Source organism: Balaenoptera borealis, assembly GCF_965194805.1.
Source record: "Balaenoptera borealis genome assembly, chromosome: 1".
Lineage (NCBI taxonomy): Eukaryota > Metazoa > Chordata > Mammalia > Artiodactyla > Balaenopteridae > Balaenoptera > Balaenoptera borealis.
Genome location: NC_138860.1, coordinates 34,611,719 through 34,632,221, shown reverse-complemented (window position 1 = coordinate 34,632,221; position 20,503 = coordinate 34,611,719). Strand labels below are relative to the sequence as shown.

The 20,503-nt window shown below is 52.5% G+C and overlaps 1 protein-coding gene across 6 annotated transcripts in view; it reads right to left on the bottom strand.

Moving 5' to 3' along the window:
- Positions 1-227: 227 nt before the first annotated feature.
- Positions 228-20,503, bottom strand: part of PLEKHA6 (pleckstrin homology domain containing A6) — a 138,012-nt gene continuing 117,736 nt past the window's right edge. For 3 of the 6 annotated variants that reach the window (XM_082396380.1, XM_082396381.1, XM_082396382.1), the window contains 13 exons: positions 19,921-20,001; positions 19,484-19,633; positions 18,588-18,683; positions 17,096-17,207; positions 16,386-16,525; positions 13,863-13,992; positions 13,561-13,667; positions 12,520-12,696; positions 11,326-11,493; positions 11,115-11,248; positions 10,448-10,593; positions 4,759-4,882; positions 228-4,071 (listed from right to left, as the gene is read on the bottom strand). In XM_082396380.1, coding sequence (XP_082252506.1) covers positions 4,767-4,882; positions 10,448-10,593; positions 11,115-11,248; positions 11,326-11,493; positions 12,520-12,696; positions 13,561-13,667; positions 13,863-13,992; positions 16,386-16,525; positions 17,096-17,207; positions 18,588-18,683; positions 19,484-19,633; positions 19,921-20,001 — 1,557 coding nt within the window. In that variant the 3' untranslated portion in view covers positions 228-4,071; positions 4,759-4,766. Of the gene's footprint in view, positions 4,072-4,758; positions 4,883-10,447; positions 10,594-11,114; positions 11,249-11,325; positions 11,494-12,519; positions 12,697-13,560; positions 13,668-13,862; positions 13,993-15,292; positions 15,443-16,385; positions 16,526-17,095; positions 17,208-18,587; positions 18,684-19,483; positions 19,634-19,920; positions 20,002-20,503 lie in introns of all 6 variants that reach the window. The other 3 variants (XM_082396384.1, XM_082396379.1, XM_082396383.1) reach the window with 2 other exon arrangements.

Below are 20,503 nucleotides of genomic sequence, written 5' to 3'. Positions count from 1 at the left end.
ATGGGGAGGTGGCACGCTTCTGAGAACTCCAGGATCCCTGCCTGGGGAGGCTGAGATGGACAGCCCAAGGCATGGGGGGAATGGGGGGGTGCATATGCTCTGAACCCAGTTCTCTTAGGGAAGGATGGCCCCAGATACCCCTCCCCTCTTCTGCCAAGCACGTAAACACTCATGGACCCCAAGGCCAGCCACAGGCAGACACGGACACAGAGTGCCAGAGACACACCACTTGTACAAACCATTTATTCCCTGCATTGGGTTTATACAAACTTGCAAGATACAAATGCAGAACTCACTGGGTGCTTCAGTACCTATATCTAAAAAGAATGCTGCTGAGAGGGAAGCAAGCTCCCGCCTGTCACTCAGGACAGCCCCTCCCTGGGGAAGGGTTCGTCGGCTAGAAAGATGCTAAGGGGCTGGTACGGCTGTTTGGTCCCCTGACAGAGATGCCCTCTGTTTATCTAAACTTAACTCTTCTTCTAAGGTCACTTTTATACTAAATAAAGACACTGAGTCATAAATTTCCTTGTATGGTTTATTGTCTAATACTAGCAAATCAAATTGGCCCCAATATGTGCATAAATAGATATATGTGTATATATATATATATGTATATTTCATATTTTCCTTAGTTTGAAGAGCTGCCAGGTTGTCGGGGGATACCTAAAGGGAAAGGAATTAATTCTGTCTTGCTATAGTCAGCCCTGCTCCAAGAGCATCCCTCTCACCAAGGAAGGCGAGCAAGTGCACACAGCTTGCAACCTCAGAAAAACTGTAAAGTGAAAGTATTAGTATTTGATTACAGCCTCTTGGTTATTGATGAGGGAGGTAATGTGCTAATTGGGAAGGCCCTAGATTAGTAACCAGGGCTGTCACCAGGTTGGTTACTTTGCCCTGGGCCTCCATCTAGGCCCCCTTCATTCATAGCGAGATGCTTTAGGCTGGGAATAGGGTGCCAGCAAATGTCAAAGTGGGAAGCCAGGCTTCAAATGCTGGCCAGGAGCTCTGTGCTAGACTCCAAAACCCTTGATTCCAGATCTGGACAAAAGACATCCATTCTGCCCAAATTCTTGCAAGGCAAGAGCCCCTTGCACACTTCAATAGTCGATAAGCAGTTTGGAAGGCTGAGCTGGCTTAGTTCAGAGCCCCAGCAGCAAGAAAGTCCTTGGCAAGTCTGAGATGTACCTTGTCCGTGGGACCCTCTGGGCTGACTTCGCAGTCTGGATGCCAGACTGGGGTACCATCCCCTTAACAATGGCCCCCAGAAGAAAGGTCACAGAGGGAGACAGATGCCATAGGTGTCACCCAGACCAGTGAGGGATCAAGTGAAAAGGAGTGTGAGAAGCCCAAGGAACTTGAATGTATCTGCCCCGAAGGACCCGTGATGCCAAACCGTTTCCTTTGGCCGTTGCAAAATATTCTAGGTCCATCAAAGAATAGACTGACATTCTCAGTGCTGTTTGGCATAGGCTGCCCTTTCCAGCAGGGTGATAAAGGAGGTGGTCCAGGAGCACATCTGGGGGGTGTGTGCCTGCGAGGCTGTACTTTTGTGCACACAACTGTAAACATTTCCTTGAAGAGAGTTCACACCCAATAACCCTAGAGGGTCATCAAAAGTTGACAGTGTAATCAAATCCTTAGACCAGGACTTGCAAGAGAATGTCCTGCCCTGGCAAGATCCTCTCCGGGTGAGCTCTGGGGACCAGCCCTTTGCAGACTGGGGAATGGGAGGAAGGAAGCTGCCGAGGAGGAGGGAAGGGTGGAGGGTTGGACCTAGAGGCAGCCGTCCCAGTCTCCTCATATCATTTGCCAATTCCATTCAGACATTGCACATTTTGAAAATAGATTTGCTTTTATAACAAAAGCGTAAAATAGATCTGTCTTAAAATAAGTCTTTCCTCTCCCCTTCTTTGGATCAAAAGGCATGGGGTATGGCCGCAGTATGCTAGGAATGATATGGAAAGTAAAGGAGAGAAAATGGGCCTGGGCAGGAGTTCTAGTAAAGGATCAGACATCCAAACAAATATATATATATATATTACATATACATCTATAATATGTATAATCTTCATAAAACATATATTAAGGCATGTAAAGCAACATAAAGAGCCAGCTTTATGAAATAAGAGGTGAGAGAGAGGTGGCAGAGGGGCAGACATTAATCCTCGGTATTTTACATGTATTTCTAAAAATATCACTTAAAAAAAAAGGAGAGACAGACAAAGAAAGGGGAAGGCATGGAAGGCCCTGAAAAATCTGTCTCTTATGGATGGATAAGGTGTGGGAGAAGATGGAGAAGGGAGAGACGGTTACCTGGGAGCCAATCCCACCTGCCAGTCTGGGGGGGGCGCGGGGAAGGGACAGGTTTGGGGTGCTTGAGCTGTGCTGAAGATGGGAACTGCAGCCAAGGGTCATGTTCAAAAAACCTGCTAGAAGTGAAGGTAAGTGGAATCCCGTCTGTAAACCCTCAGAAGCATGAGAATATCCTAAGCACCTAGAACAGTGCCTGGTACATAAAAGGTGCTCAGTAAATATTTGTTGAGTGAATTGTCAACTTTACTTGCATATGAACCATAACTGTCCCAGCCACGAAGGAGTGGAGAGGAATTGTTGGAAGGTGAAGTAATCATTCTTGGGGCCGCTGGAGGTCAGACTGAAGTCTCTGGGCAGCAACTCTGGCAAAGAGAAGGCCTAGGGGCCAAGGTTTTTCAGCTTCACTCTCTCTCCTCCATCCTCTCTGGCTACATTCATCTGAAGGTGGGTGGCGCATACGGAGAATGGGCTTTGCTTCTGTCTCTCCACTACTGGCTCCCTGGGTAGGTGGGTTGTGAGTGAGCCAAGCTAGAAGGGAGACCTTCCATACAGCCTCAACTTGTCCTCATCTGGGATGCCTGCGATGCCTGGGATGCCAGGGTAGGGCCCCAGGATCCGGCCCGCAGACTAAGGCCGCATTCCCTCTTTCCAGGGCACACGCTCAGCTGGCCCACAGCACATTTCAGGGGGAAGGGAGACAAGATAATGTCACAGAAATGTTTAGGAAAGGCCCCAAGGCTGACCACACCCTCTGTAAGACAGGTCCTTCTCTCTGCTCCTGACCCCAGAACCAGGGCCCAGACCTAGAAAGAGCCATCTCCCAGACTGCTGCTGCCCGGCCCCTCAGCTCACACCTCCATACCCACAGCAGTATGCTCCATGGCAGGTCCTCGGTCTGGCAGCCCCGCTGATCCTGGGGACGAGGTGGGAGAAGCAGAGCCAACAGCTGGCACTATACTTGGCACTAACCTAAGGTTCCACCCTGGGGAAACCAATCCCTTACCCCTTCTCATCTCCGTCCTCCTCCTCCTACTTGCGCATGAGTCCTGCTGCTTCCCTTTCCTCCCACTCTCCTGAGACCTCTCCCTCTCTCTCTGCTACCCTTCTCAACCTGCCCTCAGACACTGCACAGACCTGCTGCTCTCTATCCACAGCCAGCACTGTCTTCTGGGAGCCGAGGAGCCTCTCCCCATCTCTCATCATCTTGTCTTTGGCTCAGGCAGGGTGGTCAGCCTCCACTGGACCCCAAAGGAGCACCCATAAGCAGAGATGTGCCAAGACCCTGGGCACAGCTGGGGCAGGACGGCAGGGGTGATGGGGGAAGGGGGTGATGGTGGGTGCTGTTCTCGGTGTCAAGAGAGGAGTCCTAACCTAAGATAGCCCAGGGCGCATTCCCCACCAGGGCATCTTCTCCATCAGGGAATGTTCCAGTAGGGCCATCACAACCCCAGCCAGAGCCAGACCTAGGCTCCCTGTGCCGTGGGCATCAGATAGGATGGCGCTCCTCACCCCACCATCTCACGCCCTGGCCTAGGACCACCGTCTGAGCAGCAAGGACTTCAGGGCCGGGCGCCGTGGGTATGTGGACACTGAGGCATCCGTGCTCCTCTCGGCAGAACCCCGGCCCCCAGCCTGGCTCTCTGTGGCATTCCCATGGGAGCACAGGGGCGGGGGGCCAGGGGGCCAGGATGGGCAGAGGCGGGCTTCAGAACGTGGCTCTGTGGAGCTTCACGGCGTTGGCCTCGGCCAGGGCTTGCACTGGAGGAGAGAGACGCGGGTGAGAAAAGCGCTGCACAGAGGGGCAGACCCTCCAGCCCACCCTCCCCAGAGAGAAGTCTTGCCTTGCAAAAACCTGTGGAAACCCACCCACCCCCTCAACCCTGAGAGAGGGGAACAAACGAGTAGAAGTCAATTCTTGTTCACTTGCCTGATATTGAGCAGCTGCGTGCTAGGGGGAAAGAAGGGACACAGCCTTTGCCTAGAATCTCCCAGTGCTATTTTAATTTACAGTAAGATCTGGGAGTGATCTGGGAGAAATAAGATCTGGGACAAGCAGCTTCTGGGGGCTTCTGAGGCAGGACTGCTGTGTATCTCCACAGATGGCAGGCTTCTTGGCCGACAGGAAGTGCAGGGGTGGGAGTCAGGGCAGTCCCTCAGACAGCGGACAGGAGAGGCCTCAGCTCTGTTCCCGTCTGCTTCTGGAGAAGCAAAGCCACTGGCACTGCAGCATCCAAGAAGCGGCCCTGCCAGCCGGCTCTAGCCCGACACTGCGTGGGGATGCTTGCGGGCTCAAGCAGATGGATGGAAGGGGAAGAGCGGCAAGGGGCACTGGGGTGAGGGGAGAAGCAGTGCCGGGCGGAACAAGAGGGTGCAGATGGCTCAACGGGGGTGAGGGAGGGGGTCCCGCTCCCTGGGCTGGATGAAATACAGTAGAAAAGTGCTTACGTCAGAGCTCAGACCCGCATGGCATGGCTGCTGTCGGCGCCCCGTGGGGATTCAGACGATAGGGGGTTGGCTGGTGGAGCCGGGGAGGCAGGGGAGGTGGGAGGGCTTGGGGTGGCACATTGCACTGGAAACAGAAATGAACAGGGAAGTGAATAGGGGCGGCCGGGGGTGGGAGGAGGTAGGTTGGGCACCCAGAGCAAGCGAGGCCCCCCTCCGTGCGGTGCGCGGGAGCAAGGCAGGAGGCAAGCAGAAGGAGAGCTGAGTTTGGGAACTTGTTCAAGCTGAGGCAGAGCTGGCCTGGTTCCAGGGGTGCCATGGAGGAGAGCATGGGGCCCCAGAGGAGCCCTGGCCCAATCCAGGCTCTGCTGAGAACCAGTGTGACTGTGGGCGAGGCCCAGCCCCTCTGAGCCCAGGGCTCCCCTTCCATCCCTGCAACCGGGAGATACACGTACCTTTCCACGACTGTGGAACAGAATGAGGGATGGCACCTCATAGGCAGTGATATCGCTAGTGATAATGATTAATAGTGCAGTAAAATCACACTAATCCAAATCATCAGGCCCTCATTCAATGACTCAATCCAAGTGATCACCGTGTTTATCAATTCCATGCAAACAGAGGTTTCTGACAGGCTTCAAGCCAGTCGGTTAACTTAGGCTGGAGGGTTCAGAAACGATTCCCCACAGTCACTTACTATCTCTTTTCATCAATCCAGGAAAGGCAAATTCCAATCCACCCCTAAACAGATCATTAAAGGCCTGAAAGTGCTGCCATTCGAATTAATGAGATTTTACTCTATTATCATTATTATTTCATGTTGAGAACAGCAAAATGAAGGACAAGGAAAGGGGAGTCGTATTGTTAGGAACAAGCTCTGCACCGTCTCCAGACCCTGGTGCACCCTTGGTGCAGCTGTGAGAGAGCATCCTCACTCAGGCTCAGAGAAGAACCAGACCTCAGCCAGGGTCACACTGTGCTTCCCCCAAGAGAGGGATCCTGGCATTGAACTTCCCAGTCCCTTGCTCCCACCCGACCCTGGACCTCATCACCTTCCCTGGCCTCTGCACACGAGAAAGGGCCAATGCAGCCCCACGCATATCTACACTCGCCGACATACATACATAAGACACGCAGTGCTCTCCCCGACGGGAAGTGATCCACAGTCTGTGCATGGGATCCAGCAATACCAAACCTTTCTACTCAGCACACATAATCCAGATGCGTGTGTATGGGCACTTCTGAACCTGTGCCTTGCACATGACCCAACACACTTGTAACTTGCCATACAAACACATACACAAACTCTTTCAAAACACACATTTGTGTGCTTTGTCCGTATCACAGATAATGGCTAGTCGTCTGGCAACTTCAACTTTTAAAAGAGTCAAAAAATCAAAACCTAAGCAAGGAAGATCTCAAGGAAGCCAAATAGATGTTACAATGTACATGCAGTGAAGCTCTTACAAATTTATTCATTGAAGAGCTCCTTGGAGTCCAGTTACACTTATTTACACACAATTCTGATATATGTTGACTTGCTGAGTTTCTAGCCCATGAGAGATTAGAAACAGGAAAATCAGGAGAGAGAGAGAGGAATTGAGAGGCCCACTGACATCTATATAAGGCACAACTGAAGAGAGAAAATCTTCTGTAAAAAGTAGACATAATAATTTTAAAGCATTTCACCAAAGAAGACATACAGATGGCCAAGAGGCACATGAAAAGATGCTCAACATCACTAATTATTAGAAAAATGCAAATCAAAACTACAATGAGGGGACTTCCCTGGTGGCACAGTGGTTAAGAATCCGCCTGCCAATCCAGGGGACACGGGCTCAAGCCCTGGTCCGGGAAGATCCCACATGTCACGGAGCAACTAAGCCCGTGCGCCACAACTACTGAAGCCCATGCGCCTAGAGCCCGTGCTCTGCAACAAGAGAAGCCACAGCAACGAGAAGCCCACGCACCGCAACAAAGAGTGGCCGCTGCTCACGGTAACTGGAGAAAGCCCGCGCACAGCAACGAAGACCCAACGCAGACAAAAATAAATAAATAAAATAAATAAATTTATTAAAAAAAAAAAACTACAATGAGGTGTCACCTCACACTGGTCAGAATGGCCATTATCAAAAAATCTAGAAACAATAAATGCTGGAAAGGGTGTGGTGAAAAGGGAACCCTCCTGCACTGTTGGTGGGAATGTAAATTGATAATAGCCACTATGGAGAACAGTATGGAGGTTCCTTAAAAAACTAAAAATAGAACTACCATATGACCCAGCAATCCCACTACTGGGCATATACCCTGGGAAAACCATAATTCAGAAAGAGTCATGTACCACAATGTTCACCGCAGCACTGTTTACAATAGCCAGGACATGGAAGCAACCTAAGTGTCCATCAACAGATGAATGGAAAAAGAAGATGTGGCACATATATACAGTGGAATATTAGCCATAAAAAGAAATGAAATTGAGTCATTTGTAATGAGGTGGATGGACCTAGAGTCTGTCATACACAGTGAAGACAGAAAGAAAACCAAACACTGTATGCTAATGCATATATATGAAATCTAAAAAAACCCAAAAAACTGGTACTGACAAACCTAGTGGCAGGGCAGGAATAAAGACGTAGACATAGAGAACGGGCTTGAGGACACGGGGTGGGAGGGGGAAGCTGGGGCAAAGTGAGAGTAGCATCCACGTATATACACTACCAAATGTAAAATAGTTAGCTAGTGGGAAGCAGCAGCATAGCACAGGGAGATCAGCTCAGTGCTTTGTGACGACCTAGAGGGGTGGGATAGGGAGAGTGGGAGGGAGCCGCAAGAGGGAGGAGATATGGGGATATATGTATGCATATGGCTGACTCACTTTGTTGTGCAACACAAATTAACACAGTATTGTGAAGCAATTATACTCTAATAAAGATGTATTACCAAAAAAAAGTGTAACAGTTTGGTAGCATTTAGCAGGGCTACAAACAGATCTGTATGGATTACAGCCCCCAAGGGCATCTCTTCCACAGAGGTCAGCAAAATAAGGATGTTTATAATTATACTAAATGAGCGAGAGCAAGAAAGATTGATTGCTAAATATAACCTCTTTAAGAAGTCAGAAAAATACTAAACACATTAGGAATATATCCATCAAAATAAATTCACATATGCAGTGGATAGGCAGTAGACAGATGTGCTATTACAGTTGTGTGTTCACAAGTGCTACCACATCTGCAGGCATAATCGGTCACATGTACTCACATTCATGAGGCTGTGCTCTCTCCATCCTGCACAGACAGGTGTGTGTTCACAAATGTGCAGTACATACACTGTGCGCAACATATACACAAATACTCTTTATCATTCCTCATACTGCAAAGAAAGCCTATCACACGTAAATATGTGCATTCATAAGCACTACCTCCACCCACGTATTGTACACTCACGTCAACAGCTTCCCAAACACCATCTGTACTCATAAATAATGGGTCTCCGCACAACACCCATAGACGTTTTGCACACACAGACACACTCCTATATTTGTACTCAAACTTTCCCTCCACCCACACATAACATGCGTGCATACGCACCCATACATATGTGTCTACAACCATTACCCAATACAGACACTGCAATGACATCACGCCACACATACAAACTGAAAATTGCCGCATCTTCCCAGATACTGCACACCAGGTATACCAACAACTGCTACAAGCTCGCCACCGACCACAGCATCCACGCCACACACCCCCACTCAGGCACTAACTACGTCCCTTGCCCGCTGCACTGTCCTCATGCCCCCTGTGCCCAGCGCTCCCCCCCTCCCCCACAGCGCCTGCTGTGCCTGGCAGAACTGCGGCTCTGGGAATCTGGGCCATAGGCCAGGGGTGGTGGGGACAGTGGGCTAAGTCTGAGGTCTGGCCCTGCCACAGCCATTTTTTAAATAGTTGGGGTCTTGGCAAAAGCAAGGTGACCATTTGCTTTCAGCACACGGACCCTGAAATATAAGCCCATGTGTATCAAGGGGGAATCTGAAGAGCCAGGGTGGGTTTTGTTTTCATGGCACCTTTGGCGGGGGAGCTATAGAAGAGAGAGCCAGGGGCTGGGACAGGGGAAGGGGCAGAGGGAAGTTTTAACAGTGCTGTATGCTCTAACCCTTGAAATAGGAAGTTGACTTTTGCCCAGAGCATGTGGAATTTGACCTTTGGAAGCTTCGAGGGCGGTTGACAGAAGCCTCCTTGTAGCCAAACTGGTTCTGCTGCTTTCTGGTTCTGGCTGCAAGATGGGGCTCTCTGAAGCCCATCCCTTCTCTTGCCCTCAACTTCTGACCAACTGAAAGCCTGTTTCTGAAGTATCTCCAAGGGCTTTCCCTGGCCACCCATTCTAATGTCCATTTATATGCCAACTGCTAGTAGGTTCTTCCTTAACGCTTACTTAAATCCCCTTTGCTGTAGCCTAAAACCCTCTGGTTTCTGAAAATATCCATATTTAAAATAGCTAGAAAACCCACAAAACATTTCTCTTTCCACTTTAGCTATTGCTGTTTCAACTAATACTACCACCAGCACCAGCACTACCTCTACTACAGCCGGCTAGCATTTATTGAGCAGTTACTGGGTGACAGACACGGTGCTAGGTGCTTAGCACACCTTGTTTCCATCCTCACACCGCCAGACAGGTATTTTTATTTGAATTTTACAGATGAGGAAATGGAGCCTCAAAGAGCAAAAATTGAAACCCTCCGAGTCACCAACACGAAACGCCATTCCTTCCTCTGTGCGTCCAGCCACGATTCTAATCTGACACTTGCCCAGGCTACCATAACTCTGGCCGGCACAACCTGTCTCTGCCCCCTCAACCAAAGTCATCACAAGCCTGGCATCCATCCAGGGCATTCGTCTGGACTGGTCTTCAGAACCCTCCCTCTCTCTCTCCCTCCTAAGCACCTTTCGTGTTCAGGAGGAGGGAATATTGTCTCCCATGCTTAATTACTTAACCACTGTCCTTCCTCCACCTCAAAGCCTCCCATTCATAGGGTCTCTTCTATTCTTCCCAATTACATTCTCCTCTATTCCGGGGTGCTTTTCCTCAAGCTGAGGGGAAGTGAATCCTATTGGCTGCAACCCCATAGTGTCCACTAAGACCCACTAGCCTTTGTATCAGTGTGAAGTCAGTTCCTTGTACTCATCTTTTCTTAGCAGAAAAGTGGGTTTGGGTCAGTAGCCAAGGCGGTGACTGTATTGGCTGCTTGTACCATCTTCCCTTTTCATTCCTGCTGTTTGCATGCAGCACGAATGGGAAGTCAGAGAATACCCTGGAATACCTGGCCCTCACTCCACCACTGGTACATACTTGCATCTTTTCCAATCAAGCTCAGTTATCGCCTCTTCTCTGGGCCTTTCCTGGACCTGCCCAGGTAGAATGGCTCCCTGCGCTCCCCGCATGGCCTCTGGCCATTCCTCTATCCAGCAGCTAGGCGGGTCATCCTGGCTCTGAGCTCCCAGATGTCGGCAACTCTGGCCCCTTTGCACCCCCTGAGACTAGCACAGCCCCTGGCGCTCAATAAGTGCTCATTCTGACCTCAAGGAACATCTCCCTGTTCTGTCCCTGGCCCCCTGCCGCACTGCACTACCTCCCCTATGCCTGGTCAGCCGGTCTCCCTGGAGGAGCGAGGCCCAGCCCCTCTCACCAGACAGCATGCGGCCCCTGCGGGAGGCCTCGGTCGCCAGGGCACAGGAGATTTCAATCCGCTTCTCCTGCTCCTGCAGCTGGCTCTCTGAGTCCTGGGGCACGTCCACAAGGTCCCCCTCGCCGACGGGCACCACGTTCTGCATACTAAAGAGGCACAGACACACAGAAATGGAGGGCGGGACAGGATGGTCCGACTGGCTTGGGGGCCTGCAGATTGAGGTTGGCAGGGATCCAGGGGCCTGTGAATGTGCAGGCTCCGGTTCCCAGCAAGCCTGTCTCCTGGGGTGAGTGGGACCCTAGCAAAATGTGTGTTGGGACCCCTACCTGCACCATTTAGAAATGAATTAGAAGGGTCAAGTGAACATTTAGGGCACGCTTGACAGGGAAAAGAAGTCACCAGAGAGCAACCCATCAGTTTGTCTTGATGACAGCACGTGCACGAGCCCAGTAGGTCTTCTTGGCACCGATGGCAGAGTCACCAACCCTGCCATGTGCCTGGGCCCAGTCCGCTGCCTGGAACCACTGCTTCCATTTGCTCTCTGCTGAGGAGGCTCGGGAACCCCAACCGCATGAGTCCGGACACTGGATTCCGTGGCACTAGTGCCCCAGGTGCCCCAGGAGCCAGGGTGGGTAGAGGAAGTGGAGGTTCACCAAAGGCCTGTTACCTGGACTTGGCAATGAGCGTCTTGATCCTCTCCACCTTCTTCTGCTTCTCCTTCAACTCCTCTGGGCTCAGGGGAGTGTCAGGCTCCAGGTCAATGTACCGCTCAGGGATGAGGACTTTGTCCGGGGTGGAGAGCTGTGGAGGGGCCGAGGTCACCGCCTCTATCCCTTCCTGGGGTTGCCCCCGCCCGGCCCCTCTTGGACTCTGCTCACCTCCTTACTGATATCCACATCATAGTGCTGGGGCTCCAGCTCCATTTTGCGGAGCCGGGCAATCTCCTCCCGTGGTGTCTCGTAGGCCTGCCCACCAGGCTCCTCTGCCCGCAGAGCTGCCTCCAGGTTGCAGATGTCCACCTCGTGGATGCTGCGGTGACGGCGCACCTAGGCGGCAGCACCGTCGTGACCACGCAGGGCCTCTGTCCCACTGCCAGCAGCACCTCCACTGCTACCCAGGCCTCCACGCAGCCCTAACCATGCCCGTGTCCTCACTGTCCCTGCCTAGCGTGCCTGACCTGGCCACCCCCCACTGCTGAGCTATCCTTCTTCCATGCTGCTGTCCAAAGCCTGCTCACCTGCAAGGGCCCCAAGGTGAAATCTCATCACTGTCTTCTGCCCCCATGCTGCTGTACCTGTGTTCACATCCTGGGCCATATATAATATTTTGGGCAACTGAATCAGTGTGTCTTATATTGATCTCTAATTTTTTCATATGTTAGAAGTTCTAGTCCACCAATTAGAATGTAAAGTGTTTGAGGGCAGGACTCATGGGCCATAATTTTTCTTGTATTTCTGAAATTTAATGGAAAGAAAAATTAGGCCAATAGTTTGGGCTACTCCCAGCTCTGCACTTAATAGCTGTGTGGCCCAGAGATCCCTTAATTTCTCATGACTTTGTTTCCCTATCTCTAAAACGGGGGTAATACTTTCTAATCCAGCATCCTTGAAATGACTAAATGAAATAACATGAAAGGGATTGTGAGTTGTATTGTGCCATGTGATGGTGAGCTATGATGATTAGCTTCAGTAACCCCCAGCCCAATGTTAAGCACATAGGAAATGCTCTAGAAACAAGTGACGGCTACTTCTAGGTTACAGATTTTGTACTATCCTCTGTTAACTGAATTTTGTATAATTCACTTCAGCCAAAATAATCAAGGCATTCCTTTTTGTGAGTTATTTTTCTTTAAACACAAAAAAAGGAAACACTTGTTGTAGTATCTCTTCTGCCCAGTGGGGGACAAGCGTCCCCCAGGTCTCCCAGGCACCCAGCTTGGGTCCTTCCTGGTCTCTCCCTGACTAAGACCTCCTCCTTCCCTGCAACCCCTCCAGGCCAGGCTGGTGGGGACCTGGGCGTGGGCAGTGTTGGCAGATGCCAGGCCATGCCTGTGGGGGCTGGGAGGACGTTACCACTTTGTAGGCAGGCCGGGCACTGGGGTCGGGGGCCGGGCTGGCCGGGAGCTGCAGGCTCCTCCGCTTATCCTTCATAGAGCCACTCTGGTGCCGCCGCATGCGGTCAATCTGCTCCTCCACGCTCATCTTGACCTTGCCCTCACCAGGGAACACAGCACTCTTGGGGCGCTCCTGCTGTAGTGGGAGAACGGGGCTCTGACTGGTGCCTCACCCCCCCACCCAGATTTTTCATCTGCCCTAATCCCTTAAAATTTCCCTTCTCTGGGAAGCCTGCCTGTAATGGGTTGAAGAGTGGACCCCAAAAGATATATCCAAGTCCTAACCACAGTACCTGTGAATGTGACCTTATTTGGAAATAGGGTCTTTGCAGATGTAATCAAGTTAAGGAGCTCAAGATGAGATCATCTCCAATTAGGGTGAGCCCTAAATCGAATAATGGGTGTCCTTATAAGAAACAGAAAAAAAGAAGACACATAGAGTAGAAGGTGATGTGAAGGTGGAGACAGCAGTTGGTGGTGGCGGGGGGGGTGCGTCTACAAGCCAAAGATTGCCAGCAACAGCCAGAGCCAGGAGCATGGAATGGAGGCTCCCTCAAGCCTCCAGAAGGAACCAACCCTGCGGACACGTTGATTCTGGACTGCTGGCCTCTGCAACGGTGAGGGAATAAGCTTCTATTGTCTTAAGTCACCAAGTTTGTGGTGTTTTGTTAACTTCCTAGCAACCCCAGGAAACTAACACGGTGCCTCTGGTCAGCACATTTGACTCTGACCACTGACTTTTGCATTTGTATTTCATCACTGGCACATTACAATAATTTTGTTAAATATTCTTATATCTTTATTATGCATAGCTTCCTTGTCCCGTGACATCTCCCTGAAGGAGAACTCCTCCGCTTGCCTTCTTCCTTCTTGTTCTACCTTCCTCCTCTAGCCCTGGGTTTCTTGAACAGTGACAGATAGCTGGACACACGGAGGCCCCTGGGCTCCCAGCCCAGCTCAGGCCTGCACAAGCTCTCGGGGCCTGCGGGCGTGCACTCACCCGGGAGGAGAGTCCATTGGTGAGCCCGCTGGCACTCCTCCTCACCACCCTTGATGGGGTCACTTCTTCATCAGTGGGTGACTTTGTCCGAGGGGGCACAATGCCAACTGCAGGGAGACGCAGTAGCCAGTGGGTCCCATAAAAAGGGACACAGGGCAGCCTGCTTCTCAGAGAGGCTCAGTCCCGCCCTCCATGGAGGTGAGAGGCCCAGGTGGGGAAGCACCTCCTTGGATGTGAGCACCTCTCTGGGCTCTTCTCTGACCCTTAGCCTCACTTCCAGGGGAGGATGGAACAGGAAGTACCTTTGTTGAGAGCTGCCTGCTTCTCTGCTTCCACCTCTTGCCTGGTGGGCACAAGGCCGATGTCTCTAGTGGTGTCCAGGGGTGATGTCTGGTGGGGGTCTTTCTTGCTTTGCTCATAGCTTGCCTTGGGCTAGGGAGAAGGGATAAGAAGATGGATGGATGGTGCTAGAGTGACCACTGAGAATTTGGTCCCTGGTGGTGTTTCTTTGTTTTGCAGTGGTGGGAGTGCAAACCTTTGAAAAAACATGGGGCAGGGAAACTGTGTGTGCCAGCTGGGAAGTGGGCAAGGATGCACTGGAGCCTCCCACCCATGCCACCTTAAGACTGGCCAATGTGTGGTCCTCTTGGGGAATGAGGGCTCAGGGCCTCCAAGAGGGCCTCCGTTGAGGCCCATCAGGGAGATCCCTCAGCCCAACCAGTCCTCCTGGCAAACACGAAAAGCACAGACTTGCTGTGAGCCTGAGGAGGAATGGTTGGAGGAGGGGGCTACAAGGCCAAGGATACCTGTGGATTCTGTTGGGATCCCACCCAAGACTTGAGCAAAAGAACAAGATGAGCTTTGTGGGAAGGAAAAGGGCATTTAGGTGGTGGTCTCACAGAATCATGTGACTAGAAAGGACCTCAGACATCATCTGAGCCATCCCCTCCCACGGGGATGAAGAATCTAAGTCTCAGCGAGGGGAGTACAGAGAGACTAGACCAGAGGTCAGAAACTCCAGCTCTGGCCCAACTACAGAGCATGGGTAAGTCCTACCACCTTTCTTTGTCCGTAAAACCAAGGCAATGATACCTGCTCTGCCCACCTCACTAGGCAGACCCTCAAGGGTTGTGCATATTACCAGTAAGTAGCTGAGCCTATTTTAGGAGTCTTTCTACTCACCATGCAACCTCTTCCAAGCCTAACTGCATATTTCTCCTGGATCTTGGCTAGGGATCCAGGTGAGAGAAGGAGCCAGAACAGGGGAGAAAAGGGTCTGTATCCTTACACTTCAGGGGCTGATGAGACTCAGAGGACATAGACAAGGCAGAGACACAGGCAAGGGGAGAGGGAGAGCATGGGAGGATTGGGGTCTGAGGTGGACAATGGCAGGAAGGGACTGGAATGGCACCAGTGGGGGGTGGGGGGGTGTCACTGGATTTCCATCGTCTGGTCATGCTGGTAGGGAGCGGGGCATAACCACCACCTACAGCCATGGGCTGCCATGGGGTAGGGCAGCAACTCATTTTTTATTGTCCACAGGAAGCAAAAAGGGGAAACAGGACCAGTATGAGGATCTCAACCATCCCTTTGCTTATCCCAGAGTCTGACAGAGGGCCAGTAGAAGCTGAGCTGTGGGAAAATTAATACTGGAAAGGGGACAATGACTTGGTCTCCTGCCGGGCCCCGTTCCCTCCGTCCCTGCCCTCCAGGACCCAAGGGTGTTGGGTACCTGACCCCTGGCTGTCTCGCCACTGCGATGCCAGGAAGGGGAGTTGGGGTATGGCCAGAGGCGGCTCTCACTAGGGAGTGGAGGCACGGTGGGAGGAGACTCCAGGGGGACGTAGGCTTTGGGGAGGGGAGGCCGCGGGGGGCCAGGCTCCTGAGGCAGAGAGAAGCCAGAGCATTAGGAGGAACAAGAGCAGCCACTGTGAGAGCAGAAGAAAAGAGCATTAGCAGAGGCAGACGACAACATTGCTGGAGCCTGGGGCGGGGCCCTGGACCACCAAACTCCCGCCCGTCGCCTGGATGGAGTGCCACCTCCAGAGCTAACCCTGCCTGGCCTACAAGGCCCTCCTCTGCTGAGCCCCCACCTGTGCACTGGTCCCCCATTTTCTCTGAAGCTCTCTCCTCATTGTCTCCCTATCACATCGGGCACACCCCTCCCCTGTACCTTTGCTTCTGCCAGCTCTCCAGCCTGTAATGCCTTTCCCTTGTTCCTCTACCTGTCCCAATGCTTCATGGCCCAGTTTAAGTTCCACCCTCTCTTTGGAACATCAGAACATTTACAATCTGAACCACGTGGCTCAGTATTGAGACATATGCCACCACGTTCCAGAGGAGGGTTATTCACTGTGAATGGGTCTTGGTCCCCATTGGATGCTGGGTGGGGTGAAGGCCCTCAGGCATCTTTCTGAGAGGGTCTCATACCGTCGCTTGCCCAGAGTAGAGCCTCAGAAAACACTTGCTGATTGACTGACTAGGCAAATGCCCCCCACACCAACCCTCAGCCCTCTCACCCGCAGAACAATCCTAGATTTAAATTCCTATTAAGTGTTTGGTGTCTCTGCTAACCATCCTGGTGCTCAAGAAGACTTCCCTGAAAGGCAACTAAAGATGACAGTTGGAGATGAGAACAAGTAAAGGAGAAGTCTGGAGGGAGGGTCACCAAACTGGGTGTGAGAATGACTATCTTAGACAGAGATGAAGCACTAGGACTGCAGGCCTCTGGGGAAGAGATGGGCACAGAATTGGTACAATTTCAGGCAAATGAGGACCTAGTCCTCCCTCCCCCACCCACCCTCTCCTCCGTGATCTCAGCTTACCTCATTGGACCCGGGCTTAGTGGGGGACCCCTGAGAGCCAGACACCAATGAAAAAGGGCTCAGGGGGCTGGTGAGGCTGGTGGAGCTGAGAGGGCTGGCGGGGCTGTTGGAGCTGTAGGTGCCTGAGGGGCCAAGTCCTCCTTTGGGGAAACAGAAGAGGAGAGAGATGAGGGAAGGGGTAGGGGTGTGGCCTGGAGTGTGGCTGGGCTCTGTAGGTGGAGAAGGCAGGGGAGGATTTAGGGTCTCAGGGCCACCTGGGCCTGCTGAAGGGACTTATAACGGGCTGGCTCACAGGCTGGCTGTTGAGAGGCGAGCTGGGCAGGAAAAGATAATGGATGGAAATGACACCACTACCTCAAAGGTGTCACAGAAAGCCAGCCCAAGGTCCCTGGGCTGAAGGAAGACATTAAGGTAATGGTCTCAGATCACCAATGGGCCCATGGGCTTAGGGGCTGGGAAGGTGCAGGTGCTCTGTGACCTGTTCTGGGGAGGAATCTAGAGTATCAGGGCAACAGCATCTCTGACTGGTACATCTGGTCTATTCTGGGAGGGGGGAAATTTCTGGAGCCCTGAGAAGGCCCTGACTGGCTCTGAGCACAGTGTGAGGGCCTGGAGAGGTATGAGTTGGCAGGTATGGGATGGAGACCAGAGACACTGGAGGTTTTTCTGGTGAGGCCAGGAGCCAGGAGGCCGGTGGAGAGAGCGCCTACCTCTGTGCTTGGCTGTGTCTGTGCCCCGGGATGGGTTATTCTTCCTCAGCCCCTCCATCACATCCTGGATCCTCCAGATCTCCTTCTGGATTTGTCGGTTGAGCACCTCATTCTGAAACAGCCAGAGAGCAGGTCAAAGGAAGTGGCTACCAAGGAGTGTCCCGGCGGGAGCTTTCACGCGCTCATGTACACACACACATCCCTCTAGCACACTCATCTTTCTCACGGGCAGTTTTTGCCTCTTCCGCTTCCGGAATTGCGGGAGGAGAGGGCTCTGCCGTCACAGCAAAGAGCACTTTTAGGTGAACATGTGGCCTCAGAACGAAGAGAGTGAGAACCTGTCCCTCTGATTCTGCCCCCCACCCAGGGGAGCTCAGGGTGGTCTTGGAGTGAACGCCCCTCTAGGTGGACACTTGATGGTGGCCTGTTTTCCAGGGGCAAGAGCTTCTGGTTTACTGTCTTGTTTCACATACTGTGGGACTGTTTGATACGCATGAATTCTACTCAATTACAGTGCCCACTCTTTGAAAAATAATAGCTACCTTTTATTTAACATTCCATGCCCCGCTGCCCCCCACCCCACCCTGCCCGCCTATACCAGGCACTGTGCTGAGTGCTTTGCACACATGAACTCACTGCGGCTGCACAACACCTCTACGAGGCAAGGACAGCAGTCGTCTCCACTTCAGAGGCGAAGAGGCTCACGCCCAAGACCATCTGTTAGTAAGCAGTGTGGCCACCATCTGAATCTGGGCTCAAGAGCTGGTGCTCCTGACCACGATGCTATCTTACCTCCCAAAATGTTTGCGTTGAAAGTGAGGCTTGCCCACAGAACATGGTGGCATTTGGGGCCTCTGGCCCAGAGGCCCCTAACCTCACCCACCTAACAAGCTGCAAGGTTGGGTGGTAAGTTTTGTTACCAGGAGGGAAACAGGAGGAAAATGGGGGAAACCAGGGTGTTAACTGCATCAGAGAGACAGGGCTTGCAAAGCGAGCTAGAGAAGGGGCAGAGCCTGGGAAGAGAAAAGACAGAGGAAGGAAAAGAAGACGAATGCCCCAGGAATGTCCATCCTCCTGCCTCCAAGCAGAGTGTTTTTGACCCATCCCAGAAAGAAAGGCCTCTTTCCCGCCTAAAAATTCCCTGGTGGATGGCTCCCACACTGCGTACTCTTCCGATGTCATGAGAGAGATTTGTATTTATCATGATCTTGTTTACATTCATATATCTGTTAAAGTCTCCCATGCTTCAGCTTTTCTTCTTCCCCCATGATTTGATGGAACTAAAGAACGATCCCACATTATCTTCACCCTGAAACTCAGAGTCTGTTTTAAGAGGCCCTGAACCTTGCCTTTCATCTCAGGACCAACTCCTGGTCATAAGTCTCTGAAATTTCTAAAGCAAGAAAGGAAGCCAGCGTGGTCTCTTTTGGCCAAAATGACAAAGGAGGGCCTGAAGCACACAGCAGCCCCGCCTGCCTGTGGGCCTCTTCACCTGAAGGTCCAAGCTGAGCTGCTCCCAGAGCTCGTCGTGCAGGGCAGAGACCTCTGCCTCCAGGCCCTCGTACTCCATGGTGCTGTTCGCCAGGGCCTGCAAGGGGAGGGCTTACTGAGAAGCTGCAATTGCCAAACCTCCCCTCCTCGTCCTGCCTCAGGGCCTGGGGCCCGGCAGATCAGGGAGGAGGATGCAGAGGGACGGGAGAGGGCACAGGGCTGAGACATTCTGATGACAGCCAAACACTGGCCTTTTAGGAGGTGCAACAGCCCAGCCTACTGCATGCCCAAACAGAGGGAAAACGGAATCCTCTCTGGATGGCAGGCAGGCCAAAAGGGGCTAATCTCACTCTCACACCCCTCCTGTTCTCCCCAGATTGGGTGATAGAGAGTAGAGGGCAAAAAGGAAAGAGCTGGGGGTGCCTGTTCTCTGGAGGTTAGAGACCTTCCTCCCTCTGGGCCACAATTTCCTGGGGCTTTTGCTGCTGCTCTCTGTGTCAGAGGGTCTGCCCTGTGTCTACTGGGAAGTAACCAGGGTGGCATGTTGCCGGTATCCTGGTTCTCCAGGGGAGAGGAAAAGGTGGGCAGCAAAGCTGTTAGAGCAGCCAAGGAAATAAGTGGCCCTCAACTTCACTTTGTGCTGAACGAATCCTGGTGCAGATGTGGCTTGTGGGAAACAAGCCAGTCTCCCTGGTGGAGACTCAATGGGATGAGCAGGCCGGCACACTTGCTGCCTCTTTGTAAGGCAGTGTTAAGGTCTTTGTTTATGCCCCTCGCAGACAGCACCCTGCTCCTGCCGTCAGAGGAGAACAGGAATTAGAGGAGCACAGGCTGGGAGGTGCCTCCCCTGCCCAGGCGCTGACCGGGGTGGGAGCACACACCCAGCTCCCACCTTACCGTGGTTGCCTGAGACAGCTCCACCCGGGTGTTGATGAGCTGGTTCTGCAGCGACTCCTTCTTGTGCAGCAGCTTCTCCGGGTAGGCAGGCTGGCTTCCAAACATCTCCAGCTCCTGATGGGTCCCCATCAAGGCACTTTCCAGGCTCTCCTGAAGAAAGGCAGGGGAATGGCTGTGAGCAGCCTTGATATCTCCTCTCCCGGGCTTTCAGCAGCAAGAGGCCTGAGCCCTAGGGGTTCAACCAGGCAGCTTAGTGGAGGTTTCCCTCCCACTGGCTAAGGTCCCCAGAAGAGCTTCAGCAGGTCTGATTAAGGGCAGGACAGAAGTTTAAGGAGGGGCAAAGCTTCATCAGCTTGGTCAGGATGGAGATAGCAACCCACACCTTCTCTGGGCCAGCCCCCCATCTGCCCCACTCAGGGCCACCCCACGGCTCTCACCTTCTCAGCTCGGAGCTGCTGCACCAGCCGTTCCTGCTCCCTCACCACCTTGTTCTGCTCACACAACTTGCCCAGCAGCTTCTGGGGTCCCCAAGGGGGAAGGGAGGGAGAAAGAAGGGAGTGAAGGACACGGTTTGATGGGGACCTGGGAACTGGGTTGGCAGGGCCTGGCCTCTGGATACCACCTCCTCTCCCCTGCCAAGGAACCCTGGGCCTTCACCTTGACCTTGGAGGCTCCTGGGAACGGGAAGATGGTCTTCACCTTGGGGGACTCTCCAAAGACCCATTGGGAGGGGAGACAAATTTATTCTCTGAGGAAGCGAGTCAGCTTGAGAGGGGAGAGGGCTGAGAGCCAAATGTTAAGCTTCTGCACTCCCATCCTCTTGGGGTTCCAATTCACAAGGGGTTGAGGAGATAACACGGCCTCGCCTCCTAGGCCTCCAGGTGTGTATGAATTAGAGGCGTAGGCCGGTTTCTGAACAACAGTCTTAGCAAAACCGCTGAACAATGTAAACTGGTTCCCTAGTCCCACAGGACCCTGATCTCCCCTCCTCCTTCCAGAGTCTCAGGATGGCTGACGGTG